The sequence below is a fragment of the Monoraphidium neglectum genome (genome assembly GCF_000611645.1).
Source record: "Monoraphidium neglectum strain SAG 48.87 unplaced genomic scaffold scaffold00891, whole genome shotgun sequence".
Taxonomy (NCBI): Eukaryota; Viridiplantae; Chlorophyta; class Chlorophyceae; order Sphaeropleales; family Selenastraceae; genus Monoraphidium; species Monoraphidium neglectum.
Genome location: NW_014012737.1, coordinates 1,105 through 19,587, shown reverse-complemented (window position 1 = coordinate 19,587; position 18,483 = coordinate 1,105). Strand labels below are relative to the sequence as shown.

At 65.0% G+C, this 18,483-nt stretch overlaps 5 protein-coding genes across 5 annotated transcripts in view; 2 read left to right on the top strand and 3 right to left on the bottom strand.

Moving 5' to 3' along the window:
• Positions 1 to 503: 503 nt before the first annotated feature.
• On the top strand, positions 504 to 1,143 carry MNEG_5812 (hypothetical protein; the record flags this gene model as incomplete). The annotated part of the gene is made up of 2 exons (XM_014045716.1): positions 504 to 523; positions 897 to 1,143. The coding sequence occupies 2 exons, from the start codon at positions 504 to 506 to the stop codon at positions 1,141 to 1,143; spliced, it is 267 nt and encodes an 88-aa protein (XP_013901170.1).
• A 3,023-nt stretch (positions 1,144 to 4,166) lies between these two features.
• MNEG_5811 (Signal recognition particle protein, chloroplastic) lies at positions 4,167 to 7,897 on the bottom strand (the record flags this gene model as incomplete). The annotated part of the gene is made up of 9 exons (XM_014045715.1): positions 4,167 to 4,565; positions 4,835 to 4,909; positions 5,379 to 5,465; positions 5,649 to 5,759; positions 6,017 to 6,177; positions 6,372 to 6,490; positions 6,792 to 6,944; positions 7,315 to 7,468; positions 7,846 to 7,897. 9 exons carry the CDS (start codon positions 7,895 to 7,897, stop codon positions 4,167 to 4,169), a joined length of 1,311 nt encoding a protein of 436 aa, XP_013901169.1.
• Positions 7,898 to 8,270: 373 nt separating this feature from the next.
• MNEG_5810 (rRNA 2'-O-methyltransferase fibrillarin) lies at positions 8,271 to 10,066 on the bottom strand (the record flags this gene model as incomplete). Its single annotated transcript, XM_014045714.1, has 4 exons — positions 8,271 to 8,351; positions 8,696 to 8,996; positions 9,238 to 9,307; positions 9,586 to 10,066. 4 exons carry the CDS (start codon positions 10,064 to 10,066, stop codon positions 8,271 to 8,273), a joined length of 933 nt encoding a protein of 310 aa, XP_013901168.1.
• An 877-nt stretch (positions 10,067 to 10,943) lies between these two features.
• Positions 10,944 to 13,685, bottom strand: MNEG_5809 (hypothetical protein; the record flags this gene model as incomplete). Its single annotated transcript, XM_014045713.1, has 2 exons — positions 10,944 to 13,442; positions 13,683 to 13,685. The coding sequence occupies 2 exons, from the start codon at positions 13,683 to 13,685 to the stop codon at positions 10,944 to 10,946; spliced, it is 2,502 nt and encodes an 833-aa protein (XP_013901167.1).
• A 2,820-nt stretch (positions 13,686 to 16,505) lies between these two features.
• MNEG_5808 (hypothetical protein) overlaps positions 16,506 to 18,483 on the top strand; it is a gene marked incomplete at both ends in the record, with an annotated part of 2,900 nt that continues 922 nt past the window's right edge. Inside the window, 6 exons of the mRNA XM_014045712.1 lie at positions 16,506 to 16,543; positions 16,732 to 16,762; positions 16,977 to 17,075; positions 17,329 to 17,387; positions 17,654 to 17,759; positions 18,167 to 18,250. Of these exons, the coding sequence (XP_013901166.1) occupies positions 16,506 to 16,543; positions 16,732 to 16,762; positions 16,977 to 17,075; positions 17,329 to 17,387; positions 17,654 to 17,759; positions 18,167 to 18,250 (417 nt within the window). The remainder of the gene's footprint in view (positions 16,544 to 16,731; positions 16,763 to 16,976; positions 17,076 to 17,328; positions 17,388 to 17,653; positions 17,760 to 18,166; positions 18,251 to 18,483) is intronic.

Genomic DNA, 18,483 nt, shown 5'->3' with positions numbered 1-18,483 from the left:
CCCCCCGTTCAACCTCCCCCCGTCCCCCCCTCCCCAGGCCCAGCTGCAGGAGCTGCAGGCGCTGCACTCGGAGGAGGTGGCGGCGCTGCAGGAGAGCGGCGGCAAGCAGCTCAGCGCGCACGTCAAGACGGCGGACCGCATCATACGGGAGCTCGAGGCCACAGCAAACTCGCTGCAGGTGCGAGTGCGCGTGAGCGTGTGGGTTGGCGCTGGTGTGCCTGTCTTCATTCGGCGTGTGTGCTGGCATCTGATGCGTGGGGGGACTTGCGCATGCGGGCGCGCCGGTGCATGTACGTGTGCGGAGGTAGGCGTTCTCCTTCGCTGAGCAGGGTCCAGCACAACAGGGTGGGCATTGAATGCATCCTGGGGTCATCGGTCATTGGGAGGTGGCCTCAGTTACACGAGTGAGCTTGCGCAGCAAAGTCGCTGCTTTCCGTCGCTGCGCTTGCCTGCGTTGCCGGCCCCAGGCCCAGCTTGCTGCGGAGGTGGAGCGCGCCGACACGATGAGCGCCGCCATCAAGAGGTGCGCCCCTGGATGGCAGAGTTTGGAAGAGCAGGCAGAAGGCGCACGCCCCCAGGGGCCATCGTGACACACCAGATGTGGCCAGAAGCTCCCGCCTGCGCCACCAGCGCGCTCCCGCCCGTGCTCCCGCCACCCCGCGCCCCGTTGCAGGCAGCACCGCAGCCCTTTGCCGTCCGAGCTGCCAGCCACCCACGACCCAACCCCCCGCCTTTGCGCGATCCCCCTCTGCCTCAAGCGACGGCAGCATCCCTGCCGATCTCCCACCAACGCCCCGCAACCAGCCCACCTCTATCAATGGCCGGAAGCCTGTTAAAATCTTGCCCACGCCCCGCCACCACCCCTCCCCAACCCAACCCCCAACCTCAAACCCCAGGGTTCAGGCCGAGCAGGAGCGCAAGCTGGCTGCAGAGGCGCGCAAGGAGCGCCGCCAGACCGGGGAGATCGAGGCCCTCCGCGGCCGCCTGCGCGAGCTGGAGGCCAGCCAGAAGGACAAGGAGGAGGAGATGAAGGGGCTGCGGCGCAGCCTGAGGCAGAAGGAGCTGAGCCTGCTGACGGGGGCGCCCGCGGCCGCGGGGGGCGGCGGGCAGGGCGGCGGAGGAGGGCTGGCGCAATTCCTCTGATAGTCGATACGTCGATGCCAGGCCCCGCGATTTTACTGGCATGCAATGGGTGGCCCCTGCATTCCAGTAAACAGAAAAAGATTATAAGAACAGATGGGACAGATCTTGGCCCGTTGCAGTAAAGCACAACCGGAGCGCAGAGGCCGGCACGCGTGCACCCCTGAGCTACTGCGACGCCGCATGAATGTCTTGAGGCAGCGGCTGCAGCTGCGAGCCGCCGCTGAAGCCGCCCGCGCTGTGGCAGCTGCCGCCCGCCGCCAGCGCCGCTGCGGCCCCCAACGCCCCGGGCGAGGGGCCCCCGCAGTAGCCACCGCCGCCGCCCTCACCCTGCGTTCCATTGCCACCCTCTGCGGGCCAAAGCCACCCAAAGCCGGCCCCGGCCGCTCCACCTGCCATGGCCGCCGCCAGCCCTGTGCCCCCAAAGGTCTGCTGCCCAGTGTATGGTGTGGCGAGGCCGGTTGCAGAGGGTGGCTCAGGGTGACCCGCCGCTGGCTGCGAGGGTCCTCGCGGCTGGTGAGGTCGCCAAGGCTGCAGCTGCTGCTGCTGCTGCTGCTGCTGCTGCTGTCGCTGTTGCTGCTGCTGCTCCTGCTGCTGCTGCTGCTCCTGCTGCTGCCGCTGCTGTTGCGCCAGCAGCAGCTGTCGCTGCTGCGAGAGGGGATCGTGAAGAGCTGCCCCCTGCTGTGCCAGTGCAGCATCCTGCTGTGGGTGCTGCTCCCGCTCCAGCTCCGAACGCCGCCGCCTGCCAGCCCGGTGCCGCTCCCCCCCTTCCTGCCCCTGCTGCTGCTCCTGCTGGGTCCCCTGCGACGGCCCCTGTGTGGCGTTGGCACTGCCAGGCACAACCTCCTCTGCAAAACCTGCGCCGGCCCCACCGCCCACACTGCCGCTCCGCTCCAACCCTTGGTGCAGGGAGGGGAGTGCTTGCGGCCCCAGGCCTTCCGGCGCCATTGTGGCCGCCTGCTGCAGCGCCGCTAGCACCTGCGCCGGCGCCCCGCCGAGCGCAGGGGGCGCCGCTGGCCCGCTTGCGCCCGACGAACGCAGCTGCCGCTGCTGGCGCCGGCGCTGCTGTTGCAGCGGTGGCGGCTGCGATTGCGCCGCCGTCTGCTGCAGCTGCTGCTGCTGTTGGATGTTTGGCTGCCCACGCAGCGGGTCTGCTCCTGGGGCCTGCGGGCCGCTGCCTGTCCTGCTGGCGAGCAGGGCGTCAACAACCTGCACCAGCGCTGCCTGGTGGTCCCCCAGCGCCCGCTTGCCCTCCGCCTGGGCAGGTTGAGGGGGGGGGGATGGCGGGGTGCGGTTGTGGCGGCGCTGCTGGAAAAACTCCTTTAATACTTATGATGTTATGATCACAAGGCATGCAGGCGGCATATTGACCAAGCAACACACCGCCATCCACGCGAGCCAAGTGACACGTCACCCACCAGCCTAACCAACCCTTTGCTCAAGGCTCACCACGCCTGCATTCAGCGCCGCCCATTCCTCTGCAACGCTGCGGTTGACCTCTGCGAATGCGCGCAGCAGCGGCAGCGCCTCGGCGGCGCGGCTCGCGAGCGCGGCGGCGCGGGCGGCGGCGGCGCGGCGCGCGTGTGAGAGGTCCTCCAGGCGCTGGGCTGTGAGGGGCAGGAGCGCCATCAGGTCCGCCCTCTGGCAGGCGAGGAGGCAGTCCCAGGCCGCCTGAGAGGTAGCGAGGCGGGCGTTTCGAGGGTGGGGGTTGCCCGCCAGGCCTTCTTGCGGGTGCATTGGGTGGCGCCGCTTTTACACGATCCGGCGCTGCCCCTGCCATGTGCCCTTGCAGGCGACTGGCTGTTGTTGGTGCCGCCACCCCAACTTGCTCACCATGTTGCTAGCGTGCGCCCTTGAAATCTCACGCTCCACTTGACCCAGGTGCTGCAGCTGCGCAATAAGGCCGTCCACGCCCACCAGCAGATCAAACTGCGGCGGTGACAGGCAGCAGCGCGCCCCAGGGCGCGGAGATCGTCACCAGCACTTCGCAAGGCACTGGCTGCAGCGATTCGGAAATGCATTTGCAGCACACCTCACGCTTGCTCTTTGCAACAGCGCGCACAAGGCGCCAGTCCACCGCGCTGCCAACATGCGCCCCTGCGGACATTTGTGGATTGCATCAAAGCTAGGCGCGCGACGGCTTTGTATTGCTACAATGAATACGAAACCTGCAGTGCATAAACCTAGGGTGGCGCTATTGCCTGACTAAGGGTTCGCAACCGTGCCTCGTTGGTCGTCGCTCACTCGCCGCCACGCCGGCAACAATGGCTCGCGATGTCCGGGTATCTGGCTCTCAGATGGGATCAGCAGTGTTGCCGGTATACGCGCGTGTGTTGCGTCAGCGCATGTGTTGTGTTACAACCAGGTCCTTGTTTGGAGCTCCTAGCAAAGCGTTTGGTGTGTCCAGGCCTGACAGGGTGAAACGGAATAACGCGCTTTTGCCGGCAAGCTGGCCCCTTCCTGTCCCGGGGCGTAGCGGCCACAATCTGCAAGGAGGGTGTGAGGGGCGATGAGCCCTGTTGACTGTGTTTCATCTGCACGGTTATTTTGGGGCCAGCATGCCCTACAACCAGTCTCTGCAATCAAGTGTGCTTTTCTTGGCGAGAGCGTGAAAACAGAAGCATGTGTGTCAGCCATTCACGCGCACGACAGCTGGTTTGGGCCACCGACATCAATCGGCAGGGATACATCCTGCCTGCTGTTCCACAAATGCAGAAGACCAGACCTTGCCCGCGTCAACAGACAAGGATGGGTCTGCCTGCGCCCCTATCGCAGCCCTTCGCCGGTCGGTTCCAAGGGTTCCCCCCTTGGGCCTCCCCCTCTGCTGCTAGACCGCACGTTTGGCGGGCCCCTCTTCCAAACAGCCTAGCCCCGCACGCCTCTCTGATGTTGTGCATAGCTTCTTGCAACCAACGCACAGTGACTGGGAATTCGCTGGACTGCGCAACCCAGACAGCAGCAGACAGACAGCAGCAGTGCTGCACATGCGTTCTGATTACATTGTGTACAAGGGGCAAGACAGGCTGTCACCGAACGGCTAGTGGCTCGCGTGCTGACGCGTCACTGCTGCCCGGCTGCTGCTGTCCTTCCTGCTGTTGCTGCTGGTCTGCTGATTGATGCTGCTGCTGGTGCTGCTGCTGCTGCTGCTCCGCCAGAGGGCTGTGCAAATGCCCGTTGGGCGCCGCTGCTGCCGCCGCTTCATGCCCGCTTCCGCTCGGGCCCGCCTCTGCCGCCTCTGCCGCCGCCTGCTGCTGCTGCTGCTTCCCCTTCCCCTTGCCGCCGCCACTGTTGTTGCGACGCCGCCGCCGGCCCGTGCCGCTGCCTGCGCCTGCTGCCCGCTTCATGCCCTTGAAGAGCTCTGGCCGCCGCTGCCGCAGGTCCTCCACCAGCTCTGGCGGCAGGTTCTCCTCCGGCTCCCAGGAGGCCTGCGGGCAAGCAAAGCGGGCGAGGCGACAGCTCACAGCTCAGCAGATGTGTGGGTGCTTTGAACAGTGGATGTGCGCGTGTGCAGATCAAAAGTCAGCGCAGCACTGGAGTGACGTGTGCTTGCGTCCAGCCAGAAGAGTGCGCGTGATGCAGGGCGCCAACCACCATCGTCCTGCCTCGGCAGAGGCCGGAGGGCGCGGAGGGCGCCCATGTCTGCCTGTTGGGTTCGAGCTTGTAGCACAGGGCTCGCCCTTGTGGGGCTGCGCACCTTGGAGCCGTCCGCCCACTGCACCAGGAACTGGCGCTCAGTGCCCCACTGCAGCACATCCTCCACGGCCGCCACCTGCGCGGGGGTGCGTGAGTGGGTCGGCGCACATGCGGGCGAGTGAAGTTTTGTTTGTGGGTGAGTGTCTGTGTGTCTGTGTGTATGTGTGTATGTTTGTGTGGGTGTGTGGGTGTGTGATGGTTTTGTTCATTAGTCAGTGTGTGCGTGGGTGCACGCGCGTGCGTTCGCATGTGTGTGGATGTGCAGCGCTGGCTGCATGGAGTTGGCAGGGGCCCACGACGGCACACCCCCTCTCCTGGCAGGCATCAACCTTTGCTGACACCTGCCATTCCCCTCGTCCATCTCCACCTTGCACACACACGCGAGCGCACACATACTCACAAGCATGTGCGTGCGCACAACTTGAGTTGAAGCACACTCACTCAAATGCAATGCAATACATACTCAACACACACACACACACACACACACACACACACACACACACACACACATCACATCAAGCCCCGTCCCCCGGGCCACCCACCTGCACGCGCTCCATCCCCGCCTGCCAGTCCTCGATCACATCCGGGGCGACGTCGCGCTCGGGCACCCACGCGTCAGGGGCGCCGTCCTGGGCGGGGTCGTCGCGAGAATTTCGACCCGGTCGAGACAAAGCGCACGGCACAGCCGTCCTCGGCCACCCCTCGGCTGCGCCACAGGTGCTCTCAAGCGGAATGCAGACCCCTCACCCCGCTCCCAGGTATTGCCCACCTCCTCCTACCCCCTGCCACATATTCCCCAGAGCAATTCCCACCTTAAATTGCACCAGGTACTCCTTCTCCCCCTCCTCCGCGCCCTCCCGCTCCTCCAGGATGCCGGCCACCTCCACCTCATCGTACAGCCGGCGCGTCACCACGGCCGCCACCTGGTCGCGGGTCCCAAAGCCACGCGCGTGCGGCGTCAGCCGTCCGAGGAAGAGGGGCGCAGAGGAGCGACGGGCCCGATGCCGGCAAGCAGGGGGCATTCACGTGCACAGTCGCAGGGAATTGATGCAAATACAGCCCCCGAGGACGGCAGCAGGGGTTAGAGAGCCTGCAAACAGAGAAGGGGAGGCCGCGTGCCCGAGGGGGGGGGACCAAGAGAGGCCGCGCGCTGCAGCGCCCGGCACCCCGCGCCGCGCACCTGCTCGAGCGCCAAGCGCCGCTGCAGCAGCTGCGCCACCGGCGGCATCTTCTGCCTCAGCCCGTCTATGAGCAGCGGTACGTCCTGCCCCTTGTTGTCGCGCAGCTGGGGGTCGGCGCCCGCCTCCAGCAGCACCATCATCGCGCCGGTCTGGCTGTAGCCTGGAGGGGGGGGGGTGCACGGGTGGGTGGGCGTGACAAGGCAGTCAGTGCGGTGGAGCAAGCAGCAGCTGCAACAAGCGCACGCTCACAAGTGCTCCCCGTCACCAAAGTAATGGTGCCGTTCTGAATAGCAGAGGGAGGGCAGGCCAACATTGCCCGTCCTTTGAGGTGGCGCGCCGCATGCCGCGCCTCACCCGCCGCCATGTGGAGTGCGGTGTACCCCTCCCTGTCCTGGACGTCCGGCTCCGCCCCCGCCGCCAGCAGCAGCTGGACGCACGGCACGCTGCCGACGGCCGCAGCAAAGTGCAGCGCGCTGTCGGGCGCAGGCAGGGTGGGGCAACAAGGGTGGGGAGGGTCTGAGCAATGGCGAGAGCATGGGTGTGCCTGCTCTCGCTGCAGGTCCGCCCGCGACCAGGCAATAAGTCCTCAGGCACCCGTAGGAATCACTCTAGTACCAGCAGGGCCCCGCCTCGATCAAGAGCGCCTTTGAGGCACATGAACGTGCACACCAGCACGAAGTAACACACACCCTGTCGCCCAGCTCTTATGCGCAATATACACATGTGCTCATAAATCGCACCGGCACACCCCGCACGCCTTGCACCCAGGCCCACCTGCGGCCGTTGTCGTCGACGACCTGCGACAGCAGCTCGCGGCTGTGCTTGAGCATCTCGCGCATCGTGGCCTCCTCGCCCTTGCGCGCCGCGTTCCACCAGCGGTCGTCGAACTCGCGCACCAGGTCGGGGGAGAGGTTGAGGGCGAGCTCCCTAGGCAGGGGCGGGGGCGTGGGCGGGAGCCGGGGCGGTGGTGGGGTGAGTGGGATGTGCGCTCGCGATGATCATGCGCATGCACACCGGGGGATGAGAGGAGTGGACACGGGGGTGAACATTGTGCAGTTGCTGGAGTGGTCTAAAAAGTCATGGTGAGTGACCATGGCATGCGGGGTGGCAGGGTGTGCGGCAGGGTGCAGCGAGCTTTGTCGTGCTGGCTGGGTCGCCCTGAAATCCATCAGCCGAAGACCAGCCGTCCAGAAGCGTTTGAACTCAGGCCAACCATATAATGCTGGTGTACTGCTCTCACACCGCTTGACCAGACTGGCCGCCAAAACATGCAAGCACGGCGCGAGCCAAGACGCACCAGGTGTCGGGCCTGCCGTCCTTCCACTTGACGCGGTACTCGACGATGGGGTCCTCCCCCTCCAGAGATGCACGCACGCCTATGACCTTCTCCACCTCAAAAAACTCGTCCACTACCACGGTGTCAGGCGTTAGGACGAGCGCGGCGTCGTCCTCTGCGGTCGACTTGCAAGCAGCAGATCTCCGAAGCGGCCTGGCCGTGAAGGTGGCTGGTGCTGACGCATTCTGCGTATACAGACGATGCTGCCTGCCTGAAATCTTAGCGTGCACAGCCCTAAGCCCGGACGCTGGCTGGGAGAGTGCCGAGCCACGGCTCGCTATGCTGCGGGGCAGCATGGAGCCGGTTTGAAATATTATTGGCTGATATTGTCTTTCAAACTGCGGTGTCGATCTTGCGAGAGCTGCTCTCTCTGCTGAAAGTAACACGCGAAGTGCCCAGAATCGCCTTTGGAGTAAGTCACCCGATACTCCTTCAGGTAGATACTAGTGAAATGTGACTCGTACTGGTATGCAGCCTCGAGCAGGCACGCACTTGCTCCCTTGAACGATCTTGCCCGCAGGAATTCGACTGTTTCTCCCCACATGAGGTGCTGTGGGCCGGCATATGGACTGTTTTGCTGGCATGAGTGCTTGCTGTGAGGCCACTCCATGCCCATGCCCCGACCCATCCCAGACCTGCACCACCGCCATTGGCAATGATAGCGTTCCCCTCTGTGGGGTCCCTCAGAAGATATGACTGCACATCATGGTCCTGGTTACAGGCGTAATTGCGTTGCAGCACGCCGCCTGCATACATATACAGCTGAACAGCCGCGTCAAGACCCCCGCTCCATCTGGTCATTGTCATTACGAGACCAAGCTCTCGAGCGTGGCAGCTCCACGTGGTGCTCTAGCGCATGCCTCCCGCGACTGGCCACACGAAAACTAACGCCCCTCTTCCCAAAAACGACGATCCAATCACGCCTTTGCGGCCTTGGGTGGCGGCCGGTAGACGCCGACCACCATGGCGTGGTCGCGCTCATAGGGCTCCAGGGTCACCTGGGGGGTTGGGAGTAGGTGTTGATGTGTGTGTAGGCAGGGCGTTGGTTGCAAGTATGTGTGTAGCAACAACACCACAGTCCCCAATGCTCCGCACGTATGTGATTGTGGGAAGGGCGGAACACGCAAGTCCAGCACAGCCCTTGCACTGCCTGGCGATCACACTAGCCAGACGGCGCAGCACCTGCCAGGTTTTCAACTGATGCCTGCCACCCGTGGCCACCTGGCGCCGCGCCCGCCGTGCCAGGCCAGCAGCTGTGGGCCCCCTACAAACCCCTTGGCCCAGCCGAGCCCCCGACCAGCACGCAGGCCGCACAGGGGCAGGTCAAGACGCCCCAGCCCACCTGCTCCCGGGGCTTGAGCTGGGCCTCCTGCAGCTTCTTCACCTCCCGCGCAAACACCGCCTCCGGCGCCGCCGTCGAGTCGATGCAGGACGCCTTGATGCTGATCACGAAGTTGCCGCCGTTCTTGAGGAAGTGCTGCGCGTTGAGGGCCACGATGCGGGCCTGGTCGGGCTGCGCCACGTCAGCGAACACGACGTCCACCATGGGCACCAGCATGCGGTACTTCTGGGGGTGCCGCGCGTCCTCGATGATGGGGATCACGTTGGGGCGCTGCTTAGCCATGTTGACCAGGTCGCGGCCGCTGCAAAGATAGTGTGGGGGGTTTGGGGAGAAAGCCAGATGAGCACAGGACACTTGTTGCTGGGACTGAAAGGCGGCATGTGCCGGCAGGATCAAGCAGGCGTGCACAGCACCCGCGAGGACACTACGCGTCCAAGCCGAGCGCAGCCCGGGCGCGCAGCCGCGCGGCCGCAGCGCCTCGCTCCAGGACTGCGCCCGCCCCTGCCGGTTGTTGGTGCGCCCCGCGCGTGTGGCGGCCCCACCTGCGGTGGCTGAACTCCACTGCGTAGACGGCGCCCTCGGGGCCCACCAGGTCGCTGCAGTGGCTCACGCCTGGCGGTGCACACAGGGTGGCGCGGAGGGCGGATTGAGGTGGCGGGTCGCTCACAATGGCCGCATCCTGCTGACAAGGACGCGGGGGCAGCCCTGTGCGCGCGGCGGTGCATCGGCTGGCACCTGCGCAGCCTCGAAAGCAATGGGAGTGTGACGCGCGCGCACACGCACGCAAACACACACACACACACACACACGCACACACACACACACGCACACACACACACACACACACCTGCGCGCACACACACGCGCACACCAAAAGCAGCCAAGCTCACTCGTGCCGCTCGCGCCTCCGAGGTAGAGCAGCTTTGACCCCGGCTTGATGTAGATGTTATCGAGGCCGGCCAGGATGGCGGCGGCCAGCTTTGACCTGAAGGGGTTCCACACGCGGTACTCCACCTTCTCCCCCTCGGGCTGCTCCACCGAGACACGCTTCTCGCCGTAGACCGACACGCCGGGCGCGAGGTTGCGCGTCGTGAGCGAGTCCTCCTTGCCGCGCGCGATGAAGACGCCCTCGTGGCGGTGCGCCTCTACGACCACCTTGGCGCCGCCCTTCATGCCGCCGCGGCCGCCCTTCTGCACGCCGCCGCGACCACGGCCGCCACGGCCACCGCGACCCCCGTCGCGGCCGCCACGGCCGCCGCCCCTGCCGCGACCGCCACCGTCGCGGCCGCCAAAGCCGCGGCCGCCGCCCCTGCCGCCGCCATCGCGCCCGCCGCCTCTGCCGCGACCGCCGCCACGCCCGCCCCGGAACATTGTGGTGTTTGTGCTTCTAAGTGCCCTGCGGCGAAATAAAGAGCTTAAGAGGCCGGGAACGGCGCGAAGCGATGGGACCGGGTTACGGCGCTGATCTCGTGCGTGCACGCGGCAAGATGCACGGAGTAAACAGCTAGGAATATCGGGCCTCAAAGTTGTGAGGCTGGGTAACGAGTATGAGGGATGGAGCAGGCACGCGCGGCGTGGCTGCTCCTTGGGTCCCATCAGGGACGTACGTGTCTGCTCTGCTGCTGCGCTGCGGGGCACGCATGACTTCAGCGGCGCTCACTAGCTGCCAGGTCTGGATCCTAATCTTCCTTTCAGGTTTGACGTCAGCGTACGGATGCCGACTGCCGCACGACAGTTTGACCACCGTCTCACCCTACTGGGACCCATCCCCACCAGCAGCGCCCAGCTGCAGGCAAATCAGGTTGGACAGAGGGATGCGTGTTGTTGTTGTTACATGTTAATAACCCATTGGGTTTTTGTTCCGCATGGCGGTCAGTCACTGTGCACAGCATGGCGGGCATCCATTGACTCGAGTTTGGCGCAGGAGGCTGACGGTATGGAACACGCCAGCTTCCAGGCGCGGGGAGGATTGCCTTGGCGGCAGCGATGCAGCGACGCGGTGCTAGAGACGCTCTCGTTGGGTCGCACCCCGTTTAAGCCGTGCTTTCGGGCGTGATGGACATACAAGCCATGGGCCTGCTCTTGAGCGACAAAAAAGACAGGCGCAAGCAAGAAAAACACAGATGCTGCCTAGGTCACATGATAGGAGAATGTGACCTAGGAGTGTGGAGCTCATGTGTCACAGCAGAACTGCCGCTAGCGCCACCTGACGCTCACGCCCGCGATCACACCAACACGTCCACTTGCATCAGTCGATCTCTATCACGTCACGCTCGCTCTCGGGTGTCGAGAGCCGCCGCTTCACGCCTGCCCCCGGCGCCCCGGCGACACCCGCCTCCGTGCTCGCCGAGCCCGCCGCCTCCGCTGGTGCGCCGCGGCGCCTCCGCAGACGCGCGTTCTCCTCTTGCGCGTCCCGCAACTGGCGCCGCAGGTCCTCCGATTCGGAGTGCGCCGTCTCCATCCAGCTGGTGGAGGTGCGGAGGTCGCCGTGTGCCTTCTCCAGGCGTTGGCGGGTGCTCTGGAGCTCGCGGGCCTTCTCGTCCAGCCGTTTCTGCAGCTCCGCCACCTGCTGCGCCTGCCGCGGCCCGGCGTCATAGCCATGGGCAGCCTCCTCTGTGGCTGGTGCAGCCTCCAGTCGGAGCCGGGGCCCGGCCGCCGCCGCTGCGGCCGCCGCAGCGGCGGATGCAGCTTGCTGAGCCGCTGCTGCCTGCTGCAACCGCTCCTCAGCCGCTTGGCGCGCCTGTCTCTCCTCGTCCAACTGTTGCTGCAGCGCTGCAGCCTGCAATAATCTCTCCTCCGCTGCGATGCGCGCCGCCCGCTCTTCCTCAAGCTGCTGCTGCAGCGCCGCGGCCTGCGCGAGCTGCTCGTCCGCAGCTGCGCGCAGCCGCCTCTCTTCGTCCAGCTGCTGCTGCAGAGCCGCTGCGCCGGCCTTGGCCTCCCGCGCCACCAGCTGCAGACGCTCCATCTCCGCCGGCAGCACAGTCGCACCAGCCTGCTGCGCCGGCCCCTGCCCCTGCGTAGCCGCAAACGCCTCCAAAGCTCCTGCCAGCTGCTGCTGCAGCGCCGCGTTTGCCGCCTTGGCCTCCTCCAACCCGTGCTTTGCCTCCTCCAACGCGCGCTGCAGCAGCGGCACGTCAGAGCGCTCCGCTTCAACAGCAGCGCTCGCCGGCGGCGGCGCAGCGGCCGCAAACTGCTGTGCCTGCGCGGCCGCAAACTGCTCGCGCGCCTCGCCGAGCTGCTGTTGAAGCGCCGCGTTCGCTGCCTGTGCCGCCCGCAAGTCAGCGAGCACCTGTGCGACCTGCGCCTGCACCCCGCGCAGCGGCCCGTGGGGCGCCTCGGCGCGCTCGAGCCGCGTACCCAGCACCGCCAGCTGCTCGCGCAGCGCGGCCGCTGCGCGCTGCTCGGCAAGCAGCTCGCCCGCGCGCTCCTCTGCGTCGCGCCGCGCGGCCGCCAGCTCCCCCTGAGCCCCCGCCGCCGCCTGCTGCGCCGCCTGCAGCTGCCGCGTGAGCGCATCGCACTGCGCGTTCAGCGCCGCGTCCTCCTGCTCGAGCTCGCGCTGCCGCTGCTGCAGCTGCTGCAGCTGCTTTACCTGCTGCGCCGCGTGGCCGGCCACCTTCAGCAGGTTTTCGTTCAGCTGCTGGCGCTTGCCCTGCTCGAGCTGCAACTCGCGCAGCAGCGCGGCACGCGATGACGCCACGGCGTTCAGCGCCTCCTCCCACTTGCGCCTGTCGGCCGAAACAGCCTGGAGGACGGCCGCCAGCTGCCGCTGCACCTCGTCGCGCGCGCTGCAGGCCTTGGCCAGCATCTGCTGCTGTTGCTGTTGCTGTTGCTGCTGCTGCTGCTGTTGCTGCTGCTGCTGCTGCTGCTGTTGCTGCTGCTGCTGCTGCTGCTGCTGTTGCTGCTGCTGCTGCTGTTCCTGCTGCTGCTTCTGCTGCTGCTGCTGCTGGGTGCCATCAGCGTCAGCGGCGCCTTGAGACCTTGACGCTAGCTGTTGCAGGTTACACAACTGCTGCAGCAACTGCATCTGCTCCTGCGTGCAGCGCCCGGAGCGCGCCGCCGCCAGGGCAGCTGCCACCTGCTGCACTGCGCTTGACTGTTGATGCTGCACTCCTTGCTGCTGCTGCGGTTGCTGCAGCAGCTCCTGCTCCCCGCCCTGCCCCTGCCCCTGCCCCGGCCCCTGCCCCTGCTCCTGTCCCCGTTCATGCGGCTGCTGCAGTGCTCCTGCACCCACATGCCCAGCTGTCAAGGCGGCAAGCCGCTGCTGCAGGTCTGAGAGCTGCTGCTGCTGCGCCTCCCCGGCGGCCTGGGCCGCCAGCAAAGCGTCTGACAGCTGCCGCCGCTCCTCCTCCGCCGCCAGCAGCGCCTCCTTGACCCACTGCCGCTCCGCCGCCTCCTCGGCCTCCCGCCGCTCCGCCGCGAGCCGCGCCTCCCGCTCCGCCGCTCGCCGCGCCGCGTCCTCCCGCCGCCGCTGCTCGATCTCGGCGCACGCCGCGTTGACCTCCAGCTGCACCGCCGCGCGCGCGGTGGCCTCGGCTGCCAGCCGGCCCTTGAGGGCGTCTGCCTCGGCCTGCACCCGCGCCCTGCGCTCCTCCGCCGCCTGCGCCAGGGCCAGGGCCTCGTCAAAGTCGCGCTGCAGCTGCACCGCGCCCTGGGAGACATGCACCACGTTGCCCAGGCACTGCTCCAGGTAGGCGTTGGCGCTCTCCAGCTCCGCCACGCGCGCCTGGAGCGGGGCCACGGCGGGCTCCTGTTGCGATAGGGAGGGCAACAACGTCAGTCGTTGGTTCATAAGCAAGGCAGGCGGGTGCGTCGCCAGGCCCGCGCATGGAGCATCATTGAGGGGGCGGGCGGCATGCATGCGACGTGGACAGATGAGCCGTGGGCAAAGTCCCCCTGTGGACCGGACCCACGGCCATGCCACTGCTGCTGACTGCTGCTGCTGCAGAAGCGCAAAAGTTCCGCAGCGTGACACGCATCAAATACCCACCATGGCTTGCAATGCCGCGACGACCCCTGGCACACTGGGTGATGCGAGGAAGGACACAGCGTGAGGTGGAGCACAGACTGGATGTGCACTGCTCCTGCTGCGCTCGGCGCGCGTGTGCTGCACTGGCGCACTTGTCAACTCTTGCATGCCTTCTGGGATGTAGCCGCTGCAGCCGTGATACCACAAAGAAATACCACATCTTTGGGAAACTTCAGTGCCAAACACGGCATGACCGTGAGAGCTTACCGTTCTTCCCAGTTGCACACAAGAGAAGCGGCCCCCCGGCGCAGGGTTAGGAGGTACAACGAAAGTCCATTTGTATCGTGATGCTCTCCAGAGCAGCACCGAGCTCCCACGCGGCTGGCGAGGTGCCTGCGCAATTTTTGAGCTCTCTTCTGACGAACACAGGAGAACAACGGTCGAAGACTACGTAGACGGGTGTCTATATGATAGTCCGATGCCACTTTTGAAATCGAAGCTGTTTGTTGGCCTGTGCGATGTGCGATCATCAACTCGAGCATGCTGTGTCCTGGCTCAGGCTGTGTCACGTCGGTGTGCGCCCTGCACGGTGGACTTCCAACATGCGTTCCCCAAACTTGCCTGCGCCTGCAGCATGGATCTAACCACACCGTATGTGGGGAATCATGCATGTGCCAGGTACTGGCCGCTCGGCTGCGCTGGACTCACGTGTGACCCACGCATGCACAAACAAGCACCCTGCACCGCGAGCGCACCTGCGGCGCCGTTCTGCAGGAGCCCAGTGGCGCCGGGAATCCAGCCCATCGACTCAGATTTGGACTGACGTGTCATGCCAATGAGACCAAGGCTCCAAAACGTCAACCGCTTTGCAATGTTACCTCTACGCGGAACAACAACTGAGGTCACGTCACGCATGGGCGCCACCAAAACACAGCGCAGCTGATGCGGAGCGAATGGGATTTACAGGCCTGATTGCAACATTTTGTAACAATTGAGTAGTTTTTTGCCAAGGAAGTTCCTGCCAGCTATCGGGTAAAGTACAGACCGATGAAACGACCACCCGCAAGCGCAAGGCACAACAAGTAGGCATTAGGATGACGCCTTCTCCGGTGCGCCCGGGTCGTCCCCTGGGCACGCGTCCCTCTGCCTCTTTGCCTCCTTGCTCGCGCTGGCCCCACTCTTGCCCCCACCCTTGGCCCCAAACCCCCGCGCCGCCTCCAGCTCCTTGACGCGCTTGATCTGGGGCTTTTTAGACGGTTTCAGCCGCTGCTTTTCCTGCGAGATCTCATCTTCTTTTTCGGCCAAGGCCCGCACAGCCTTGGCCAGACTCTCCTCCAGGACTTTGCAGCATCCCTGCGCACAGAGACGCGGATGCACGAGCAGGATGCAGCATGCAGTGGTGAGTGGACGGGGGCGTGAGTGGACGGGGGCGTGACCCTAGGGACCTTTGCCAGCGGGGGCGCTGGCGCAGGCAATGCAGTCCGGGAGCAACGCCAGCTGCAAGCCCCTGCACGGGCAGGAGCAGCGGTGCTGTTGGCCAGCAGGACGGGTGCCGTGGGACTGCGCCACCATCCAGCCGTATTAAATCATTGGACTAGGACTTTCACACGGCGCATGGTTCCAGGGGTGTACAACCCTCAGGAGCACCTGCAGCACTTCAACCTTGCATCGCAGCTGAGCGTTCTCCTGCACCAACTCCACCAGCTGCATAGTCGCCACGTTATCCGGGGCCTGCGCGCATGTGCTCACTCACTTTGTTGAAAGGGTGGCCCGCACCCCCCGGGACGGCAGCCAGCGACCAGGCCTCGCCGATGGGGCTGCGGGTGCTATGCGTGCAGCACACACGGCAGATGCACGGTGTGCCGGCCCGGTGCGCCCTCGCTTTGACTCACAATTACAGCTTCCCCGACGTTTGGCGCCCCCATGATGTGCGAGTATCTCGGCAAGTCCCGAAAGCTCGATCTCACTATCTAGCTAGCTGTCTACGATTCAACGATAGTGCCGCACTGGTATAGAATATGCGACAAAAGCAGGTGATCGCTCTGCGCAAGCACTCATCACCCCAGCGTCTATAGCCCTCTAGCATCGAGCTACAGTGCGTGCTGTCGTTTGAGCTGTGCTTGCTTGGGAAGCTGCCGGCCTGTCGCTGTGCTCAAGGTGCTCGAGCCTCCCTACTGCATTGTTGAAGTAGATTTAACATTGCCAACGTATCCAAGTTCAGCATCATTGGACGCCTGCAGCGAACAGCGCGGCGTTTGACCCAGCTAGACACGGCTGCGTTCCTTATACGAGCGCTCGATCGTGATATTATCGTCTTTAAAACCTACAGGAGCTCAGCAGACCGCACAGAGCCTTGGCGCGGTGGTGGCTCAACACTCATTGCGTTTTGAGAGCAGAAGCCTCGAGCTGTGCAACTTGGCAGAGCCTGTGCGCAGGGTTAGTGTGTGTTCGTTGCAGAGTCCGCCTTGGGGGCATGCGCCGTTGCTGGCTACGGCTGCGGAGCCTGCTGCCGCAGCGAGTAGCAGCACACACCAACCATACAGCAGCAGCATGCGTTCACAGGGAGATTGTCAGACTGACACAATGTGTGTGCAGCTGGGGCTTGTCCAAGCAAATCAATGTGCAGACAGTTCCAGGAAAGTGTGTTGAGATCAACCACCTTGCGTTCCGCGCCTTTTTCGCGGGTGCACGGGCATCGCAGGGGAGGAGCGGCGGCGGAAGTGGCTGCGGCAGGCGCACGGCCGATCGAACAGCCGTGGCGAAAGGACCCAGGCCAAAGGACCCAGGCGCTGTGGAGGCTGCTGCGACGGCCGTTTTGGTGGAGAGGCGGCACCACTCGTGGACATGGCAGACGAGGAGATTGACAATCATGTGTTGCGCAAGTGAGCTGCGATTGGTCAATGCATGGTGTTTCAGGACCAGACGGATGTAATGGGCTCGTGCCATGATTTTTCTCAGAGCATGCATGCAGCTACGCTGCCCCTGACAACTGGAGCAGTGCTGCGAGACCTGGTTGCAAGACATGCGTGCGTGCCTTTGCTTTGCGCTTCACACTTTTTCCATTTTGCAGGTACACCATATGCCAGCGGCTCGGCAAGGGGGTGAGCAGCCACACACAGGAGTATGCGGCAGGGATCTGAACACATGGCAGCGGCAGCTGCGTCGTTGCTGCAGCCGGCCCGGCGCCCACATAGGAGCGGGTGTGGCAACAGGCCGCCCCGTGCTTTGCGCATCGGCCGACAACCAGAACCCTGCATGTATGGTCCACGCATCCGCCCTCGAGCCGGCGCCACGCCTCCCGAACCCACCCGGCAGGCGTACGGCGTGGTGTGGCGCGCAATAGAGAAGAAGAGCCAGCAGGTGGTGGCGCTCAAAAAGATCTTTGATGCCTTCCAGAACGCCACGGACGCGCAGGTGCGGCACGAGGGGCGCGCCGCACGCGTGCGCACACGCGCGGCCGCACGGCGGCAGCCAGCACTGGCTGCAAGATGTCCAGATCAAGCCCGGGTCGCCGGCTGGCGCCGCTGCTGCCGCAGCCGCCGCTGCTGCAGTCGCTGCGGCACGGCTCAGGTCCCCTCTCAGGTGCCAAGTGGTTGCCGGGTGGCCACCCCTCAGCCACCGTCTCACCCGGCCCCGGCCCACTATCCCCCTACATTTGTCTTGGCAGCGCACGTTTCGTGAGATCATGTTCCTCCAAGACCTGGATAAGCACGAGAACATCATCAGGTGCGGCGATACGAGGCCACCACCAGGAGCAGCCGGCCCTGGCTGCACATGATGGATCACAGCACCCAGGCGCCCCGATCGGCGGGATGGGGCGGGGCAGCGAGTGCGTTGTAGCCTGGCTGTGGGCCCGGTAAGCGCCGGATGGGCCCTGACCCCCGCACGCCGCACCGCGCGGCCAGCTCACCCTGGGACAACACAAGGCTCAGGGAGCCACCACCCTGAACACTGCATCGCATCACCCGCCGCCGCCGCCGCCGCCGCCCCAGGCTGCAGAATGTGCTGCGCGCTGAGAACGACAAGGACATCTACCTGGTGTTTGAATACATGGAGACAGACCTGCACGCGGTCATACGCGCCAACATACTGGAGGAGGTGGGCTGGGCACATGGGCTGGCCGGCCTGAGCGCTCCTGCATGGGAGTGGATGGGTTTTGGCGGCAGCAGCTCTGCAGGCCGGGGGTCAGGTTGGTGTCTGTGACAGCTGCGGGAGGAAGACTTCAGCTCCGGTGACGGAGGGGCGTAGGGCTTGTGGTTGGGTTGGTGTGTGGTCATTCTGGTTGAGATCGCATTTTGGATTGTCCAGAGTGTGTGTGCGCGCGCGCGTGTGCATGTTTTCGTGGTTACATGTACACATGTGCAACCCCCCCTTCACACACTGGCACACATACCTGTGCATACACACATGTACACCCCTGCGCACACAAACAGACACGCATGCACACACACACATACACACACACACACACAACTCTCATGCGCACCCTGTTCTGCCCCTGTCAGGTCCACAAGCAATACGTGATGTACCAGCTGTTCAGGGCCCTCAAGTACATGCACTCAGCACAGCTGCTACACAGAGACATCAAGGTGCGGCGCCAGGCAGCAGGCAGCAGGCAGCGGCAGCCGCTGACGTCACGACGCGGCTCTCGGGTGGTGCCGCCCTAGCACCTGGGGTGAAAGTGGAGCAGCAGCTCGAGCCGAAGGCAGCGTCAGCGCCACGACACCAGTCGCGGCTCGCTGCAAACCCGTTGGTCAGCGTGCTGCGCGGCGGTCTTGCCCTGGGTACCCCGCGGTGACGTCACCTCTGAACCTAGTCTCCC